We start from the raw sequence: 17,943 nt of genomic DNA, 5'->3' as shown, positions 1-17,943 counted from the left end.
GAATTTAATTCTGAGCGTAGAATTAGAGGCGTGGGAGGAAGCTGTCTGCATTGTCTGAAATGAAGTACTTTTTCCAGGAGAAATGCTCACACTGGTAGGTGGTTTAGAGACTTGTTCTGAGACATCCTAGCTCTGCTGTTTCCTCTTTCTGGTTTGTCATAGGTGCCTGTGCTACTGAAGATGTTGTGCTAGGCCTGCAGATGAAGTCTGGACTTCTCTTTCCTACTATCCAGCTTGATATCTACCTTATGTCAGAAGTCCGATGTGCAGTCTCTCTGCTTTCAGAGTGCTTTGTGAAACCAGCACCTGGAGAAAGAACAGCTGAACGAAGCTAAGCATGGAAGAGGCTGTGGTGATGCTAGTAGAAAACTTGCAGAACTCCAACGGTTGAAAGCATTGCCTCTCAGAGCACTGAGCTAGTCTGTGAATCTTAGCATCCTGTGTTTCTGGAAGGTAGTAAAACACCTAATAGCTTAATTAATGAAAAACATTTATCTCCTTGTGACAGTCAGGAGGATTAGGTTCCCGTCTGGTTGTGAGAATCCTTGCTTTTATTGGACTGAATATTGTTTGTTTGTGGGAGCCATGGGTAAGTGGCTCACCTTTCAGAAAGACGGGAGATGAGGTTCACCTCTCAGGTAGGGTGTATCAGCTCTGTCTCCTTGCTGTTACTGCTTGTTGTAGCTGTCACTGCTGAGATTGGTTTCGATCCAGGATGAGTGATATTCTCAGACAGTTCTGCCTTGTCTTAAGGATCTGACTTTACTTAGGAAAATAAATGAAGATGCCGTGTCTGTGTCTGAACACAGACTATTAAGCAGGAATCATCAGGGATGGCATGAAACGTGCTTTTGCTCAAAGTACGGCTCTGTAACAATTATAGGGACTATAGCAAGTAGACTGATACCGTTGCTGTACAGCTCAGTGGATGGATGAGATGAAAGCAAGGGTAACTTTATGTAGGATTTCTCACTGCTTTTCTAGCCAGAAAAGACTATAGAAAGAAGACAGTAAGTGAGCAGAACAGGGAAAAGCCAGGATCCTAGGTGTCAGGCAGTGGATGAGTGAGCCAACTTTGGTCTGTGGATGATGGTATCAAGGACTCCTCCTTTAGCAGAGTTCATTTTCTCTAACATTCATGACTTTGTGACTGAGGTGCTCAGTGGCATTGCTGGTAGTGGGCTGCAGAGTACCAAAGTGGTACCAGGGAGAAATAAAAGGAAGAGATGAACTTTGTACCACATTTGGCTCACAGTCCTTTCCCAGAAGAAAGGCTGATGGACAGTCCTGGCTTTGTGCTATTGTGGTGCAATGTTAGTGGTGATTAACCAAGTTAGCAGTTATTGGTACACCATGAGCAAATGTATACCACTGGCAGGTGAAGTTACTTGTCTGTGACTGTGTGTGTAATAACTACTTATATGATACAGATAGGTTTTTAAAAAGATATTAAATTTACAAATTGGGTCTTGGGAAATTAGATAAGGACAGATTAATAGCTGACTGGACAGCCCTAATTCTGCTCACCTATGCATGAGCTCTGTGACATGGTATGGCCCATATCACATGGGATATCAGGGAGATCCAATGTTAGGGCTCAGCTGTTCCAAATTCTAGGCAGGCACCTTAACACGCATCTCCCCTTGAAATGGACCGCATTGGTTTGCCATCCTGTGCACTGAAAGATGCAGGGATTTTGTGTAATAAGCCATATGTAATTGTTTCAGTGCATCGGAATACACAGATACCTTTTACCTGTATTCACTTGGATGCAGTTTATACCTCTATACATATGCACATTTACATGTATATTTAATATCCATTCAGAAGAAAACCACTATTCTGCATATATCTACAATAATATTAAAAATATTGAGTTAATAAATACATGTTCTTGACATATGCATTTAGGAACCATCAATTAGGCTTGGCATTCATTAGGTGGGGAGAAGTCCAATCAGATTTCACTGACTCAACAAAGCCGCCTATAAATTGTGGGCTGTTTGTTCTGACATTTGATGAATTATTCTTCATAATCCACTGTCTGCTGCGATAAATCTAATCTTTCAGTTTTGCTGTTTTAATAATTCTTGGAGCAACACTGTGGCATTTTGTTTTCATAGAAGGGATAGAAAGGCTGGGACAATGGAAAAAACCCTCATTTGCTGTCTGGGAAGTAGATCACTCTACTCCAAGGTAACATTTTCTCACACCTAGAGCTCTGGTCTATCAGACTTGCAGGGATCAGTGAGTCCTTGGTGCCATGGACAGTTATGTGTATGTTCTCGAAAGGATGACCAGCCTTGGACCTCACATCCCTTGGACCTAGTCCAGGAAAGGCATTCAGACTTCTGAGAGCAATGGTGTCCTAGTGTCAATAAAGCAAATTCTAAAAGTTCTGGGAGCCACAAGCCTTAGAAATGCTGTATCAGACATAGAACTAAGTAACTCTTCAGCTATTCTGCCACATGGAATTGAGGGGACATTGTACTAGGAACTGTTAAGATCACAGATGCAACACCCAAAATTTCCTTGGGAACCCTGCTCTCTTCCCAGAGTGGTGTTGTGTTGCTCTGTTTTCCAGCAAGCTCACGAGTCCCATTATCACAGTGGGCAGCATTATCCCTGTGTAAATATTTGAAAACTCCTGCAGACTGAGCTCACCTTAGCAAATTGCTGATCATAGAGCCATGATTAAGAGAGGCCAGTTAGTGCTGTTTTTATCAGGAATGGAAAAAACAGATGAATCAAGTCACCTCGACAAGGGAATTCCAGCTCGGAGAATCGTAGCACAAGGAGATATGCAACATTTACCTACCTTAATCACTTTCTTGCTGTCAGCTTCTGCCATGGACCTGTCTCCCAACTGTATGATCTCCTTTGTCTTGAATGGATTTATACCAGCTTCCCCATGTGCATCTTCCTGTGCTGCTGCATGGCATCAGAATGGGAGGAGGCTGTGGGCTGCTCCTTGCCATCACAACACAATACTGCTGTTAATGGAGCTCTGTTGTATCACGGCCTGTGATGAGTATCCTGGAGGCAAGAAGTTCAAGTTAATCCTGTGTTGCCTACTCAGCCCCTTCTGAAATAGCAGGATATCTCATAGATTGCTATCTCCAAATACAAAATGCGAGATTTGGGAGCAATTACAGTGTGCTGTGATCGGAAGAGGAGATCTGCTGTGATATTGTGGTTGAGGTTTTAAGTGTTTCAGTTTGCAATGCTTTTTTGGTGATAAGAGAACAGCATCATCACTGTTGGGCCCCTTTTTGTGTATTATTTTGAGTGGCTGTGATGGGTGAAGCTGTGGAGCACAGTGAAGTGTCTGGAGATGGCCTGTGTCAGAGATGATCTCAGCTCCTGCTGCATGTTCCCCAGATGTGCCAGACTCTGGTGCAACCGCCTGACATGGGCATATTTCCACTCAGTTCTGGAATATTTACTATACTTTTGATAACAGAAGCACCTTTATTCTGTGAATGTTGTATGACAGCCATTTCATGAAGATGCACCGTTATCACAGCTCAGGGTTTACTGTGGAGGCTGGACCACTTCCAGCTCTGGTTCCTCCATACCCTTTGCATTCTCAGAAACTTGCAGCGTCTATCACTAACTTTCTAGGCTGTCAAACAGCAACTGAGTCCCAGGCTAGCAGCAGGTAAAACAATTCCTCTGTTCTCTATCCTGCTGTCATGGAGACTGGTCAGTCTGGTGGGATGAGCTTCTGGAGAACATAAGGATTACTGTACAGACCAGACCAAAAGCTGAAGCCCACCACTCTACCAGCAACTGTAGCCAGTGTTGGCTAAGAGGCAAAGGTTATGAAAGCGTGGCAGGCATGCAGTTAAGCTTTACCTGGTATGACCTTCCAGTAATCTGAAGGTTAATGATTTCCTGGGCCAGAGATTGTGTCTTGATGTTTAATAATTTGGGATGGATTTTTTCTTCATCGACCTATCTACCCACCTGGACTTCTGGTATTCATAACATCCTGTGGCAATGAGTTCCACATCTTAATTGGTGTGGAGAAAAAAAGAAAATACTTTTTGCTTGTTTTAATCCTGACATCTGGTAATCTTATGTGTTAATTGACAATTTGCTGCTCATGAGTTCTGTGGAGTGAATGAGTATTCCCAATTCTGTTGTCCGTGACAGAAGTGATTTTAAAGAGCTCTGTGACATTCCATCCCCATTGTCTCTCTTTCCAAGCTGAAGAGTCCTTTGAAGTCCTGGGAAATATTTGAAGTCAGTTTTGAAATTCTTTGGTGAAGGACTGTCTTCCCCTGGGAAATGCTGAGCATTTGAAAGTCTCCTCCCTGACACCACCTGTAGTGGACTGGTTCAGCTGTGACAGAGTTGAGGAAAAGGTTCTTTGTAAGTGACTGTGGAAAACCAGAATTTTCAAAACTGTCCTGGACTCTGCTGGAAACCTCCTTGACAGCACTTGTAAATGCAAAGTATTCTTATTTAGACCCCATAGTGACCTCATTCTGGTTGTGCCACATCCAGTGGTCTGGAGCACCATGCTGAAAGGGGTTCAGCCTGCCAGCTGAACAAAGCTGGGCTGTTGAGTCACCTTCTGTTTGTGATTTTGCTTCCCACTGCACCATAAATTTGTCCTGAACAGACTGCTGACACTTGGCCACTGTTCATCTGCCGTGGCCACTACGGAAGAGCAGAGCCACCACGTCCCACATGGGGTATGTTACGTAGTGCTGGGCAAGGAAGGGGCTCCATGACAGTCTCCATGCTACTTTGTTAGCAGCCTTTCTGGAACAGGGAACAGACCTCTCTGTGGAGTGGGCAGGTTGAGACCAGGCAGTAATATTTGATCATTTGCTGCAGCACATGGATATAAAAAGGTTGGGATTAATAGGCAGTATATTTCAAAAGAAATTAGCTAGCAAGACATGCACATTTAACGTTTATGGTTTGGAGATTAAGATGTCAGGCTGGAACTTGGGATATGTGGGTTAAATCCCAGCTCTGTCAAAGACTTCTCAAAACGTGCTGGGCAGGTCGTGTAAGGCAGTACTTTCAGAAAGGACTCAGGATTTTGGAGCTTAAATCCAATTGACTTCCAGTAACTTCCTAAGTGTTTAAGGACAGGATTCACAAAAAACGTCGAGGCATTCTGAAGCTCAGCGTTGCGGCATCAGCTGGTGTGCACCACAGACTGGGGCAGAGCAGCGTGTGCTTTGGGAAGGCACTTCATGTGAGGAGGCCTGTAGGTGACAGCTGGGGACTCCTGGAAAGTGTGAGTTTGTGCAGGGCCTGCGATGGCTGTGCACCTTGTACAGTGCCACTCTGGGCTTAAGGATGGTCTCTAGGTGCAACCTCAGCATGAATACACACTAATAAATGTCTAAGTAGACAGATCCTGCTAGAGCTTTTATATCACCTCCCTGAGATGTGAATATTAATACCAACAATCATGAAAAGATTTTGTATATATAAAATTAGATGAGTTTCATTCTTTAGAATTGAACAGTCCAGGCTGTGTTTCCAGCCAGTGAAGTATGTTGTGTTCATTCGCTGGTTGAGCATGTGTTGATGGGGAGCTGGCTGTGCCGGAGGCCAGTAAGAGAAACCACTGCCTGCAGGGACACAGCTCACCTGTACAGTGCTGAACCACAGCTGGCTGTCCTGCACTTCTGAAAGAGCAGTTCTGAAGTTCCTTTTCTCTCTTTTAAACCTTTATTAAAGCTGTCTGGAAACTATACTTGCTTCATCTCCTGCCAGGATTACAGAGGGTAACAGCCAGTTTGATAAGGCCCTCTGAGACTAGCTGTGGCCTGAAAGAAGCTCGAAAGTTCCTTAAGTACCATGTCAGCTGGGCTCTGACTGTCCCAGACCTTTGCTTGCTAATTATCCATCCTGGAAAGCATGGTTAGAGTATTTGTTAAGGGTGCTTATTAGCTGGGTGCTTGTGAGCCCTAAGAGCCTGCAGCCTGCTCCACAAGCTCCCTGCCTGCAGGGAAGGGGTACAGCCGCCTTCCCTCGGGAGGGACGCCGCTCTCCAGCAGTAGTGTGGGAGTCTCGCTCACCGCTTCTCTGCTTCCATGTCATATACAGCCTCTCGCTTGCTTTTGCCTGTCTGGGACACACAGCCTGCATCAGAGGCACAAGCTGCCTCCAGCGAGCTGCAAAAGGACAATTTCATAATGAATGAGGGCAATTTGCTAAGTGGGGGGTCCTGGAGCCCAGCCATAATTGTGCTGCTGCTTTATCTCAGCCTCACACCTGCTCCTGTAATGGCCGGGCTGCGATCTGCTTGCTCCCTGATGTGCACGCTCTGCCCTTCAGCTCCCGGAGGAGCCATCAATTCTCTGTTGCATCCCTTCCCCTGCTGCTTGCACTGCAGCTTTTGGGTGCACACAGAGTCCCCCTTGCACTGCAGCAGGGCCACTGGGCTGCCTCTAATGGACGTGACTGCCATCCTGCCTTTCAAGTTCTAAATAACAAGTTTCTAAATGAAATCCTTCTGTCCAAAAGAACTCCTGGAGACACCTTTCTTCAAGTGATGTTTCCTTAGAAAACTTAGTCACACAAGAATATTATAGATATTATTCCTGCCAGAGGGAACATGTGCAGCTTTTATTTTTCCCCTTGCATGCTTTCAGTACTGGTGAAAATGGTTGGATTGACAGCGTAGGCAATTAAAAAGCTCTTGAAATCCAGAGCAGATGGAATTTTATCCAATTTCTATGTCATCTTGCTATAAATGTGCCTCACTGGATTCAGGCCAGTGAACTCCCGATTCTGTGCTTTAACCTTTGTAAGGTGTTGCCACCCTTATGACAGACTAGCAATATTGGCTGCTATTCTGTAAAGGGTACATCCCCTTAACATGAACAATGTAGGGTAGTAAGGGAGGTGAAGAAAGCCCCAGCTTGACCTCATGTGGCAAGTTCTCTGTTTGCATTTTGTCCTTTTTTTATGGGATCTTGTAGCCCAACATGCTCCTGGGCACGTTAAGTCTCTTCGCCTTAAGAGGTCCTCTCTTCTGTTGATAGACAAACTTCACACAAAGGTAAAAGTCCTTGCGTCTTGAATGCATCCCCTGAGCCATCCTGTGGGTGCTTCTTTCTTTATACTAATCAGAAATGAGAATCTCAAAATCCAGAAGTGAGAGCAAAGAGGAAGGGTGGGGAGGAAAGAGAGAAAAACCTTTTTTTGTCTTAAGACAGGAATGTCAATAGGTTTGAATTATGGACCTGCTGTAATTAAAAACCACATAACTAGTTGTTTTTAAATGCAGTTGTTTTACTTAATTGATTTTGCTGCCAGGACCAAAGGGAATTAAATAAATAAATAGAATGCACCTTCCTAGTGAATTACTCGAGGCAGCTGAGTCTCTATTGGAATTTAATTGCTGCAAATGCTCCAGCTTGTTGCTAGCAATAGTTTTCTGTGGAAGGGGTTGGGAGAGAAGGATTAGGGTAGTGTGGGAGGGGGCTCATTCCCTGGCAGCTGCACAAGGGAACAGGCTGCTCCTTGTATAGTATTTTTCTTCCTTGTCAGCAAAAAGAATATTCATTTAAAGCTTTGCATGAAGACTTTGCTTAGAAGGTCTTTATTCATATTTAATTACTAGTTCGCTGCAGCTCCCATGTTTAATTACCTTTTAAAAAGCAGGTTATAAAAATGCACTGACATTCTTTCTTTTCTGTTACTGCATAAATTACAGGCTTCTCAACTGCTCACCCGAAATCAGTCCAGCCTGTGGGAAGGGTGGGGCAGGTTCCCTTTGCTGACTTCTGGATACCTCAGAGCTTGTCTGCACCTTCCTTTACAGAGCAGGACACAATCCCTTAACTAGTCTTGCGTGAACTAGCTCCGTGAGCTACTAAAGCTCATTAGTGCTCCCTCGGGGCTAATGAGCTGTGCGGAGGAGGCTGGCTGGGCAGCCAGGCTGGCAGCACGCTGCCTGGGTAATGGTGCTTCCAGGGCCCAGTGCTGCACTGGCGGTCTCTAGCAGGGTGCTGTGTTATTCAGGGCAGATGGGCCCTTGCCCATCTCTCATTGCCTCACCCATGTCTGTCTAGGTTTTTGTTTCCTGGACATCCCCCTGGTGAATTTACTTCTTCAGCTTTCCTTTTAGGCTAGTCCTGAGTTTCATACCTAGAGCTGCTGATACTTTCCTGCCCATGTTGTGCTTTGCTGTCCCCATCTGGTGCTTTTTCTGACCTGAGAGCATTGTTTGCTTTTATTGGCGGCACGAGAAAGTTAATCACATAAAACTTGTTTTCAGGCCAAGTCATCAGAGGTGCAAACTGCAATTTTTGTCCCCCTGCCTTAAATCCAGTCCTTACCACAGCTCCTGATCATGTGCCTAGCTTTCACCATGTAAACTGTCTGATGCTGCTCTGTGAACACACATGATTTCAGGGGGTGACAGTGGGTAATATTAAATATCTGCAAAAGAATTACATGCAAAGCGACCTCTGTTGGCTTCTGTACCCAGTAACAGCCAAGAATGGTGACCATAATTGCTCTAGCCAGTTTTCAGGACAGCCTGGAGAGGTCCCTCATGTGTCACCTGTCGACCTTTTGTCCTAGATGAAATGTGCTGCTGGGTCTTTGCTCCAGGTTTCCATAAGCAGAGTATCTCCAGGGCACTTTGGTGCTTGGCAGGCTCCACCGGGAGGCCAGGCAGTGACAAGGTTCAGGCAGGGGACAGAGAAAGGATAGAAGGGCTGAGCTTGCGCAGCTTTGGCATGTGCCGTGTCTGGCCTGTGGGCAGGACTTCCCTTGGGGTAGTCTCTGGCACCCCAAGCTAATGCCTCTTTTCTCTTCTCTTGGCAGATAAAAGACTTGTTCATGAGTTTTGAGGACACTCCCCTGGGAGCAGCATCACTAGCCCAGGTGCACAAGGCGGTGCTGCAGGATGGGAGAACGGTGGCAGTGAAAATCCAGCACCCAAAGGTCCAAGCTCAGAGCTCCAAGGACATTTTGCTCATGGAGGTAAAAATACCTGTTGATCCTGACTTAAAGAGCAATTGCCATATTCACCCATGGTGTAAGCAGCTATGACAACACCATCCTGTAGCTTTGGAACCTCCACAGATAAATGCTGCCTTACAGCAATAATACAGAAAGTTGGTGAGGATTGCAGTGAGGGTGACTCTGGGAATGGAGAGGCTGAGCAAGGGGGTAAGAGTGAAGGAAGGTGGAAGGAGAAGACAGGTAAACATGAATGACATCTGAGTAGGTCCATGTGAGATTTAAAAGCTAGAAAGTGATTCCTCAGGTCTCTCCTGCGTGTGTGCCTGTTAGCTGGTGGATTAAACTGGTCTCATTTCCCCTTGCAGTCAGGGCTGTGTGGCCAAGAAAAATATCATTCTCCATGATTAACATGTTTTTTCAGTTAAATTCCAGTATGGATTCAACAGTGGCTGAGCTTGCTGTCATTCAGTTCTGCTTCTTGATCAGCTCCTTAACGCTGAGCTGATTCATGCTGGAAACAAAAACAGTGAGATATGGAGGTCGCTGAACACGGGCAGATGCACAAATGAGGGATTTGGCTAGGAAAAAAGTGTCAGTGCCTGTGTCCTTTTCCTCTCCTGAGTGGTGGGTACCACTCATGTTCTTTGTGCACTGCTGTAGATTCTCCCAAACTTGTCAGTCTAGTCCACTGAAGGAAGGAACTGGAGAAAAGCTGTGGCGCTGCTCTTCATTGCAGTAGTCAAAGATGCCAGTAGTATGGTACAATGCAGGAAATGGAGACAGGACTGAGGTGGAGGAGAGGGGAAGGATTAGGTCTGTAAATGGTGTCCTAGTAAGACTATTTCTGTATGTATAGTACAGTAATGTGCCTATCTGTTGACAGACAAGTATGACCATGTGACTAAAAAGGGGAAGATTAAGCTGAGGGAGTTTGACACCCCTGCTTAAGACGGTACTGCTGACATAATGACACACAGTTCTCCATCACATGAGATCAGGAATCAAAGATCCTGCCAGCACCCTCTCAGAGAGCGCATAACTAAAGATTCTTGAGGCAACTGAAACACCCTGCTTTGAGCAATCCTGGCTAGTCTGCAAAGAAGCACAGCTGGTTCCAGCTAGAGCACATCAGTTTGCAGCTGAATATTTATTTTGAACTCATAGCAAAATAAATTTTTGGCTTGAATAAAGATATCCCAGTAAAATGAGATATGTCTGTTTCGGTGCTGGTTTGAGAATCAAGAACTGTTTGAACTCACTTTGGGTACAGCTGTAGATTGGGATTTGATTCAGGTCCTTTCCAGGACTGACTGCACTGGTGTGCCCAATGAGTTTGCTTGGGTGAGTTGTCACATGCGCAGCAGTTCTCCGGGGCTTATGGCATCCTTCACTCCTGCCCAGGACAGGGTGGCAGAAACTAAGCTGTCAAGGAAAAAGGATGTGCATGGTAATGAAAGACTGTGAGCCCAGGGCAATAAGAGGATTGTGAATGAATGAGCCAAGATGTGTATCCACCTTGGGACATTTGCACTTTTAACAGTAAGTATAACAGAAAAAAATCCCCTGTCACACCATGTTGCTGTGATTGCTGGTTACACTGCTAAGAAACATTTGAACAAATGATTTTAGAATTTTTCTATCTTTTCTGTGTTTTAGACTAATCCTCCTAGGAAACTTGAAACTAAACCAATGTATTTCCTTTTGGCTATTTAGTATTGTCCTTCCTCTACAGACAATCTAGTTTGCATTCTTGAGATCTGTTGTGTACACACAACCATGGGATAGTATTATAGCTCACAACATGACACACGCAGTCTTGTTTTCAAAGGGTCTCTTGTGGAGTGTTAGTTTGCATGCATCATCATATTCTTGTATGGGACTGTTTTTGTGTAGGCCACACTGAAAGCCAGATAATGTACACTGACGTTCTTGTCCTTTAAGAATCAAACAGACGTTGCAGCTAGGTAGAGGTTAATTTAAATATTGGTGGAGATGGTCTTATTTAGAGACTAATAGGAAGGAATTTGAATGGGAAAAGCTAGATGGAAAATTCCTAAATTCACCTGAGGTTTCATAACCTCAGCGCTGACTCTTTAAAAATCAGTACAGCATCTGATGAATCCAGAGAGAGATACCTCATTGCTCTTATATCAATACTCAATTTCAAGACAATATGTTAGACAGATGTCAGAAAAGGGACAGGCTAAACACTTGTTAAGTATGTCCCTGCTGATGATCAAGTTGGCAAATGGATTCAAAAGAGCATTTAAAGGAAGGAAAAAACAATGCATGAATTTTCTCACATCATGCACCAATGAAATAATCCTGCAGCCCTTATAAAGTTTATGTTCACGTTCATGAAGATCGCTGGTTACATTTCATTTGGGTGACATAAATTTGAAAGGATTTATGCCTCTAGATATAACAGTAGAAATATCATTCAATAGTGTCTGGAACCTGGTGATTACATTTTTAAAGGAACATTGAGTTTGGAACTGACATTTAGATAAGAAAAGTAGAGACAGGGGTGGAGAACAAATGTTTTCACACAGCTGAACAGGAGCAGTGATGGTTCATAAATTTATTTTTTGTCATACGTTTCCATGATAGCAGCTTTCTGTGTGTGTGCTTTAAACGTTCCTCCTGCAGTGCAGGAATTCCCACCGCAGTGGGGGAGATCTAGGAAGGGAAACTGTTCAGGAACACACACTGATAAGTCTGTTTTCAGTTTCAGATAGATGTACAGAACAAGTAAGATAAAGACAGGAAGGTGGATTGCATTTTTATGTTTTATTCTTGTTTTATGACCCAAGTAGTTAAAAAAACCCAAACAAATTATTTTGCTTAAGATGTGGTCCAAATTGTCAGCTTGCGTAAATTTGTGACACTGGTTGAGAAACTGGTCCTTCATTTGAGCAGAAATGCTTAGCTGCTGTACAGCTTTGATTATGACATCCAATCACATAATCTTGATTTTCTTCAGGATGGACAGCCCGTCATTCACTCTTTTATTAAATGTTGCTGTAAGCAAATGTTTCTAGGCACTTTTCAGCTGGGCTGTTTGTCGCGGTTGAGACGGACAAACGACATGGACCAAATTCCTTCAAGATGAAAGTAATAGGTGCCATTTATTGCTACAAGTGCATTTTTATACAATTCTACCAGTTCATGTGTCTTTTCACTATTGGTTACAAGTTACAGCACTAACATCTCTGGTTAATTTTGCTATCATCCATGTTATTCTTCTATCCCCTTCTCTCTCACGGGTACAACTCCGTACCTCCAGATACTCTTTTACTCCCATCCTTCTCAAGGGTAAATCTTAATATCTTCAGGGCTGATCTCTACTCCCATATTTTCTGTCAAGAATTCCACAGACCTGCTGCAGTTTCCCACATCTGTTCAAGTGTGTGTGCAGCTGAATACCTAATTACTTTAAGAAGAAGAGGGTGCCAGGTGGTGGATATATGATATTTAGAAAAGACCACCTTAGCAACACTGAGGATGGCTGTGACTGACACTGAGGGGCAAATCTTCCTCTGATCCCCACCAGGAGTGTGCTTTAAAGATCTGTAGCCTGCTACCTGTATCTGAACTCCATTGTCTTCTCTGAACTTCTGGGTGGGTTTTCTGTGCTAGCAAATTCTTACTCAGCAGCAGAATTAGTAATGGAGAGCTGACAAGTCTCACTTTAGGTCTTCCTCTTCTGCATTATCTGAGGCATGTGAAGCCAGACAATAACTCGTAGAATTACAGGACTCAGAAGAGAGTTGCTCTTGGGCCCTCCCCTTGGTGAGATCTTCTCCAGGGCTTTGCTCTCTTATGTTTAGGCAGGAGGCAGCTGGGCTCCCTTTGGTGTCTGTGCCATCATTCAAATCCTAGGTGTGCCTGTGTGGAATGGCAGGCCAACATTTGTGTTACAAGACCAAGGCCTGACACCGCATTTTGTATTATGATACTGCAGGAACCTACAAGCACTTGGCGTGCAAACTGTTTTTTTTTTCTGTAAGTTACATGGAATGATCCTATCGAAACAGCACTGTGTGTGGCTGTGTGGCTTTGGAGCTAGGGTGGAGTTGATTGTCTGTTTCTTTGTTCTCAGGTTCTCCTCTTGGTTGTGAAGCAGATCTTTCCAGATTTTGAGTTCATGTGGCTGGTGGAAGAAGCTAAGAAGAATCTGCCCTTGGAGCTGGATTTCCTCAATGAGGGCAGAAATGCTGAGAAGGTTGCTCATATGCTGAAGAACTTTGACTTCCTGAAGGTGAGGGAACACATATTTCTGTGTATGTATGTGCATTAATAGTCTCACTTTATGCCTCTTGTACACCTCATTCACCACTTGGAGGAACCATATAGAGAGAGAATGGAGTTCAGTTGTTGTTCATCCTGACTGCTCTGCTGATAGGGACCAGAAGCTGCTTCCTCTTCGTATCTTTCCTGCTGTAGGCACTGTAGATTGGGTGAGGAGTGGTGGTGTGGGACCATCAGTCTCTGGAGCCTGCTACTCATTTTTCCAAACACAGGTCCAGAGACCTGTGAATTTGCCATTCTTTGCTGAGCCATCTGCTGGTACCTTTTCCTGGGCTTTATCTCAACCGAGGGCAAGAAATAGTCATAAAACAAAAAAGCTAGACTGAAGCTGATGATGTCAAGTAAGATTGAGGAGACCATGTATCTCAGGAGGAAGCATGTTTGCATGGATCCTTCTTCCTGCAAAAAAGCACATTCTTACTCTGCAATTGAGCATACATCCTTCATACGCATCCGTGGCTACTGCATTCCTGTTACACTTCATACACAAACTCAACTGCACCCGTATGCTGCTCTTTCCTGCTTACACCCTTACCCCGCCTCCCCTGCTACACACTAAGGTCTCTGTCAAATGTCTCAAGTAGAACCAAACATGTACACATCTCATTCTTGGAAAGACATAAGCTCACATCTTCAAACTTGCACAGTTACAGATTGTTTTCTGACACACAAGAGGCAAAAGCCTCCACTGTGTGCATTCTGGAAATACAAAAGTATGGTAAAGCACAAAGTGCCGTTGGCACAGTTACTGATATAACTGCATTTGCACATATGTAAAGGCAGCAAAAAATGCATCATCCTTTGGGCTTTCCTTCATACACACATGAAAATGAGGTTTTCACCTCCTATTTATGCAGAAATCTCAAGATGGGAGTGACATATGTCTGAAATGAGATGAGTTTTTGTTAGACTTTACAAGCTGGTCCATCCATTTTTCCCTGCTTCTTCTGTGCAAGTGCTGTAATTCCTTGTCACCTGACTCCAGGTTTGTGACAGTCCCTTTGGAGCCCAGTGGCAGCAGTGGCCTTTCCATAGACACAGATAGCTAAAAGCCACCAGGGCTACAGAAGGCCAAAGGCCAATGATTTTGCTGAGTGTGCGCTTATCAGAAGTGATGCACCTTGGAGAGCTGTATCCGTTGCAGCTGTAACTAGGATACTGTGAAGTAAATCCCCATGGAGACGGCCAATTACCTCCTTGCTGGGTTAAGGAGCTATCATGATATCGATACGTATAGTAATAACAAATGGCTTGAGATGGCTAAATAATGGATCCTCCTGTCTGACCTGCCAATTCAGAGACGTGTTCATCACCCAAAAGCAACAGAAGAATTGAGCTGCTGTATCATTAATTTTCCTAAACACGCTAAAAAGCTAAGAAGTGGATTTTGGTCTGTGAACCTGTTTGAGCTTTTAAAGCCTAAGATAAATTGTTTCTGCGCACTAGCATTACAGCCAAACATCTGTGAGTAATTAAAAAAAATCACTGAAGAATTTGTCTGTGAGTGAGAGAGGCATCTCTGAGAGTATGGATAGTGCTTTGCAAACCCACTGACTTGCCTCTGTAAATCTGGAGGCAAGAGTGAGTGTCATCTGAAATGATCTAAGGCAGCAGGGATCAGTGAGCTAGATGAGCTGGGGATTGATTAGCTTTGGAGTTTGTTTGCTTTTTCACCAATCTAACTCTGCAAAGAATGGACACCCAGAGAACCTGGGATGGCTGCAGTCCCCCTTAGACATAATGGATCCCTGGCGTCAAAGTCCATGCAAAGTTAACATGCAAATTATGCCCAGAGCATGGAATGAGGAAACTGAGGGACACTGGAATTGCTCAGCAAAGGAGTCTTTGATCTACAGTGTCGCATACATGGTGAGGTAGAAGTAAGTGACATTGGGAAAATGGTCTCTCTAGGACAGGAGCAGCAGGGGAGGCAGATAGTTTGGGAGAGACTGAGGTGCCGTCAGTAGTTACAAGCAGAGTATGAAACAAATGCTGCATATTCAGGAGTTATGATGAGCAGCAGTGGCCTGGCTGGTTCCACTGGCTTTGCTTGCGTTAGGTGGACAACACCGCTTACCTCTTCCTGTCCTGCTCCAGGGTGCTGCACCCTTTCAGGGTGCAAGTCCTGAGTCCACAGCCAAGTCAGGCGGGTGAGGAGAGGGGGCTGCACAGCCAGCTCTCTCTTTGCAGGATCCAAAGCGTGGCTCTGTACTGGGGCACAGTAATGGGAATAGGTGGAACGTGTACCTGCATGTCTTCACCTGTGTGCAAAGGAAAATCTGGACAGCTTGAGAGACACACAGTCAGAGTGACATGAGGATTATCCAAAGGGAACTTCAGCAAAAGGACTCTTGACAGTTGGGGATTTCAGCACAGAAAGAGTTTGGCTGGAGAAGCTGGAAAAGGGGGAACCAGACTGAGCGATGTCTGCGTCACTGCCTCCCTGGGTGACAAGGGGCCTCTGACTTGTACCTCAGCTTGATTTACTGAAGACGGAATGAAAAGTGCTTTGACATTTTACACTTGTTACTGTGTCACATTGGTTATAAGATAGTGAAGGGTCTCCCAGGGTTTCTGTGACAAGCCTCTTATTTGTGACGCTTGATTTTTCTCCCGGTTCAATTGCAGATGGCCTAAGTACGCAGGGTTTGTCAGCTCAAAGGCGTTAGTGTTCCAAGGGGCACTGTGGAGATACAATTTATGACGATGGCTTATCATTTTTAGAGCTACATAAGTGGGCCCTGTGCGTAGCAAACGAGATGCGGCTCCTGTCTAAAGGAGCTGAGTGGATGATTCAGAAACTTGCAATAGGTACTAGTTAAACCGCACAGCTAGAGGAGCTGCAGAGCAGATAAGAAAGCTCTCAGACATCAGTGGGAGATGGACAAAGTCTTTTAAAGTGGTGTCTGAAATGTTGCATGAGCATAGATCCTGCTACTGTTGAATTGGTGTCTTGTCCTTGCACACATTACTGCTGTCCTGGGGAAGAGGCCAGTAGCTAGGTTTGCCTCTGTTAGGGAATAGACTGCCTTAGCCTACTGAATTATTTGGTATACTGCTTCTTATAGAATTTGTTTAGAAATTGCTTATAACTAACTCCTTAGCATGAGTAACTAAGTTTGCTCTGAACTTTTAAACTTTTCTGCCTTGTTAAGCAAAAAAGGGACCCAGAATTTGTTCAAGCAAGAAGGTAAAGGAGCTTTTGAGCTTTTGCTTGTCAACAGGAGCTACATCCCTAGAGAAAAGTAAAGGAATGGAACAGTGCATCTAAAAGAAGACAAGAAAGAGAAGAATGTTTTGGTTATTGCGAGGGCCTTGCTTTTCTCCCCAGATGCAGGTGCAAAATAGCAACTGAAGGTCAGCACTTTGATTGGTGTCTACTCTGGTTGGTAAAAAGACAAACAACTACCTGCAGAGATAAGAAGTGGCCAGCCTGACAAAAATGAAGATATCCAATGAAGAACAAGGAGACCCCCGACTCTAATTTTACAATTGGCCCGAATTGATGTGTGAGGGATGGGAAGCTTAGGTTGTAAGGACATAATTGCCACATGTTTTCTTTATTCAAGGTCTCTCTTCTGGAGGCACCCAGCTTGAGCTGGTCTATGCTGTACATTATAAATAAATTGTTTAAGAAGAATTTCTGGAAAACATGGTTGTGTCTCTGCTTCAGGAAACCTAGGTCAAATAAACTTCCTTAACACCTTGCTTGTGCTCAGGAAGAAAGCAAGCCCCCACTTCAGCCTCTTCCTCTTTTACTCCTTTTCTGGGACGTGTGTGATATATTCTTTTTTCCCCAGTTTGTCGTTTGACATAACCCATCTGTTCCTGTTTCAGGTCCCCAGGATCTACTGGGAACTCTCAACAAGGCGTGTCCTTCTCATGGAGTTTATGGAAGGGGGACAGGTGAACGACAAGGCCTACATGGAGAAGAATGGCATCAATGTCAATGAGGTAGTTTCTCAGCCATCTCTGAATTGGGCAAGATGGGCAATGTAAAACTGATGTTGACATCAGCTGAAGTTGGTGCCAAACAGAGGCTGATGGGACAGGAGAGGGCAGAAAAGGGAGCACATACAGATGTGAACAGAGCAATCAATCTGAGAGATGTCAGTTCTTGTGCTTCTGTGCAAAGTACATAACCTCTTTTGGGGAGCACTCTCCTGTAGGCTGCACAGTTAGAGATATCTCCAAGGAGTCAGGCAGTGGAAGATGGTCATGCTCTTATATTATATACACCCATGGTTTGGTGCAAGATGGTAGTTCCTGTTATCCTAAAGGAACTTCAGCTTCTGATTCTTTTTGTATCTCTTCCTCCTTTCTGTTTCTTCTGCACTAGCTTTCTCCTGGGCAAACACATGGGATGTAGCTTTTATATCCCAACAGCTATCACATTATGAAGAAGATGTAAGCCAAAGTTCTTATATGATCACAGTTGTTGGAGTACTGGAGTCTCAGCCATGGTGCTTTTGCCTAATTCTCTGACATGTGTTATTTTCTTCTGCCTTCCAAAATCTCCCTTTTTCTTCCAGATGCAACAGTTTTCTTCTTTGCTTCCTGGTCCTGTATTACTGTGTAGATTTGCAGTCCTTCATTAAACAGCTGTCAGATTTCATCCTCAGAGAGGCTACATTTCCCTGATAAGTGAAGTAATTTGTATGTGTGGCATGAAGTTGGAAG

The 17,943-nt window shown here is 44.3% G+C and overlaps 1 protein-coding gene across 3 annotated transcripts in view; it reads left to right on the top strand.

Moving 5' to 3' along the window:
* Window positions 1–17,943, top strand: part of ADCK1 (aarF domain containing kinase 1) — an 83,221-nt gene that overhangs the window by 45,919 nt on the left and 19,359 nt on the right. For 2 of the 3 annotated variants that reach the window (XM_082058550.1, XM_082058548.1), the window contains 3 exons: window positions 8,812–8,970; window positions 13,055–13,213; window positions 17,101–17,217. In XM_082058550.1, coding sequence (XP_081914676.1) covers window positions 8,812–8,970; window positions 13,055–13,213; window positions 17,101–17,217 — 435 coding nt within the window. The remainder of the gene's footprint in view (window positions 1–8,811; window positions 8,971–13,054; window positions 13,214–17,100; window positions 17,218–17,943) is intronic. The other variant, XM_082058549.1, reaches the window with a different exon arrangement.

Source organism: Streptopelia decaocto, assembly GCF_964273445.1.
Source record: "Streptopelia decaocto genome assembly, chromosome: 7".
Lineage (NCBI taxonomy): Eukaryota > Metazoa > Chordata > Aves > Columbiformes > Columbidae > Streptopelia > Streptopelia decaocto.
The sequence above is the reverse complement of the archived record's forward strand: the minus strand, read 5'-3'. Positions and strand labels throughout refer to the sequence as shown.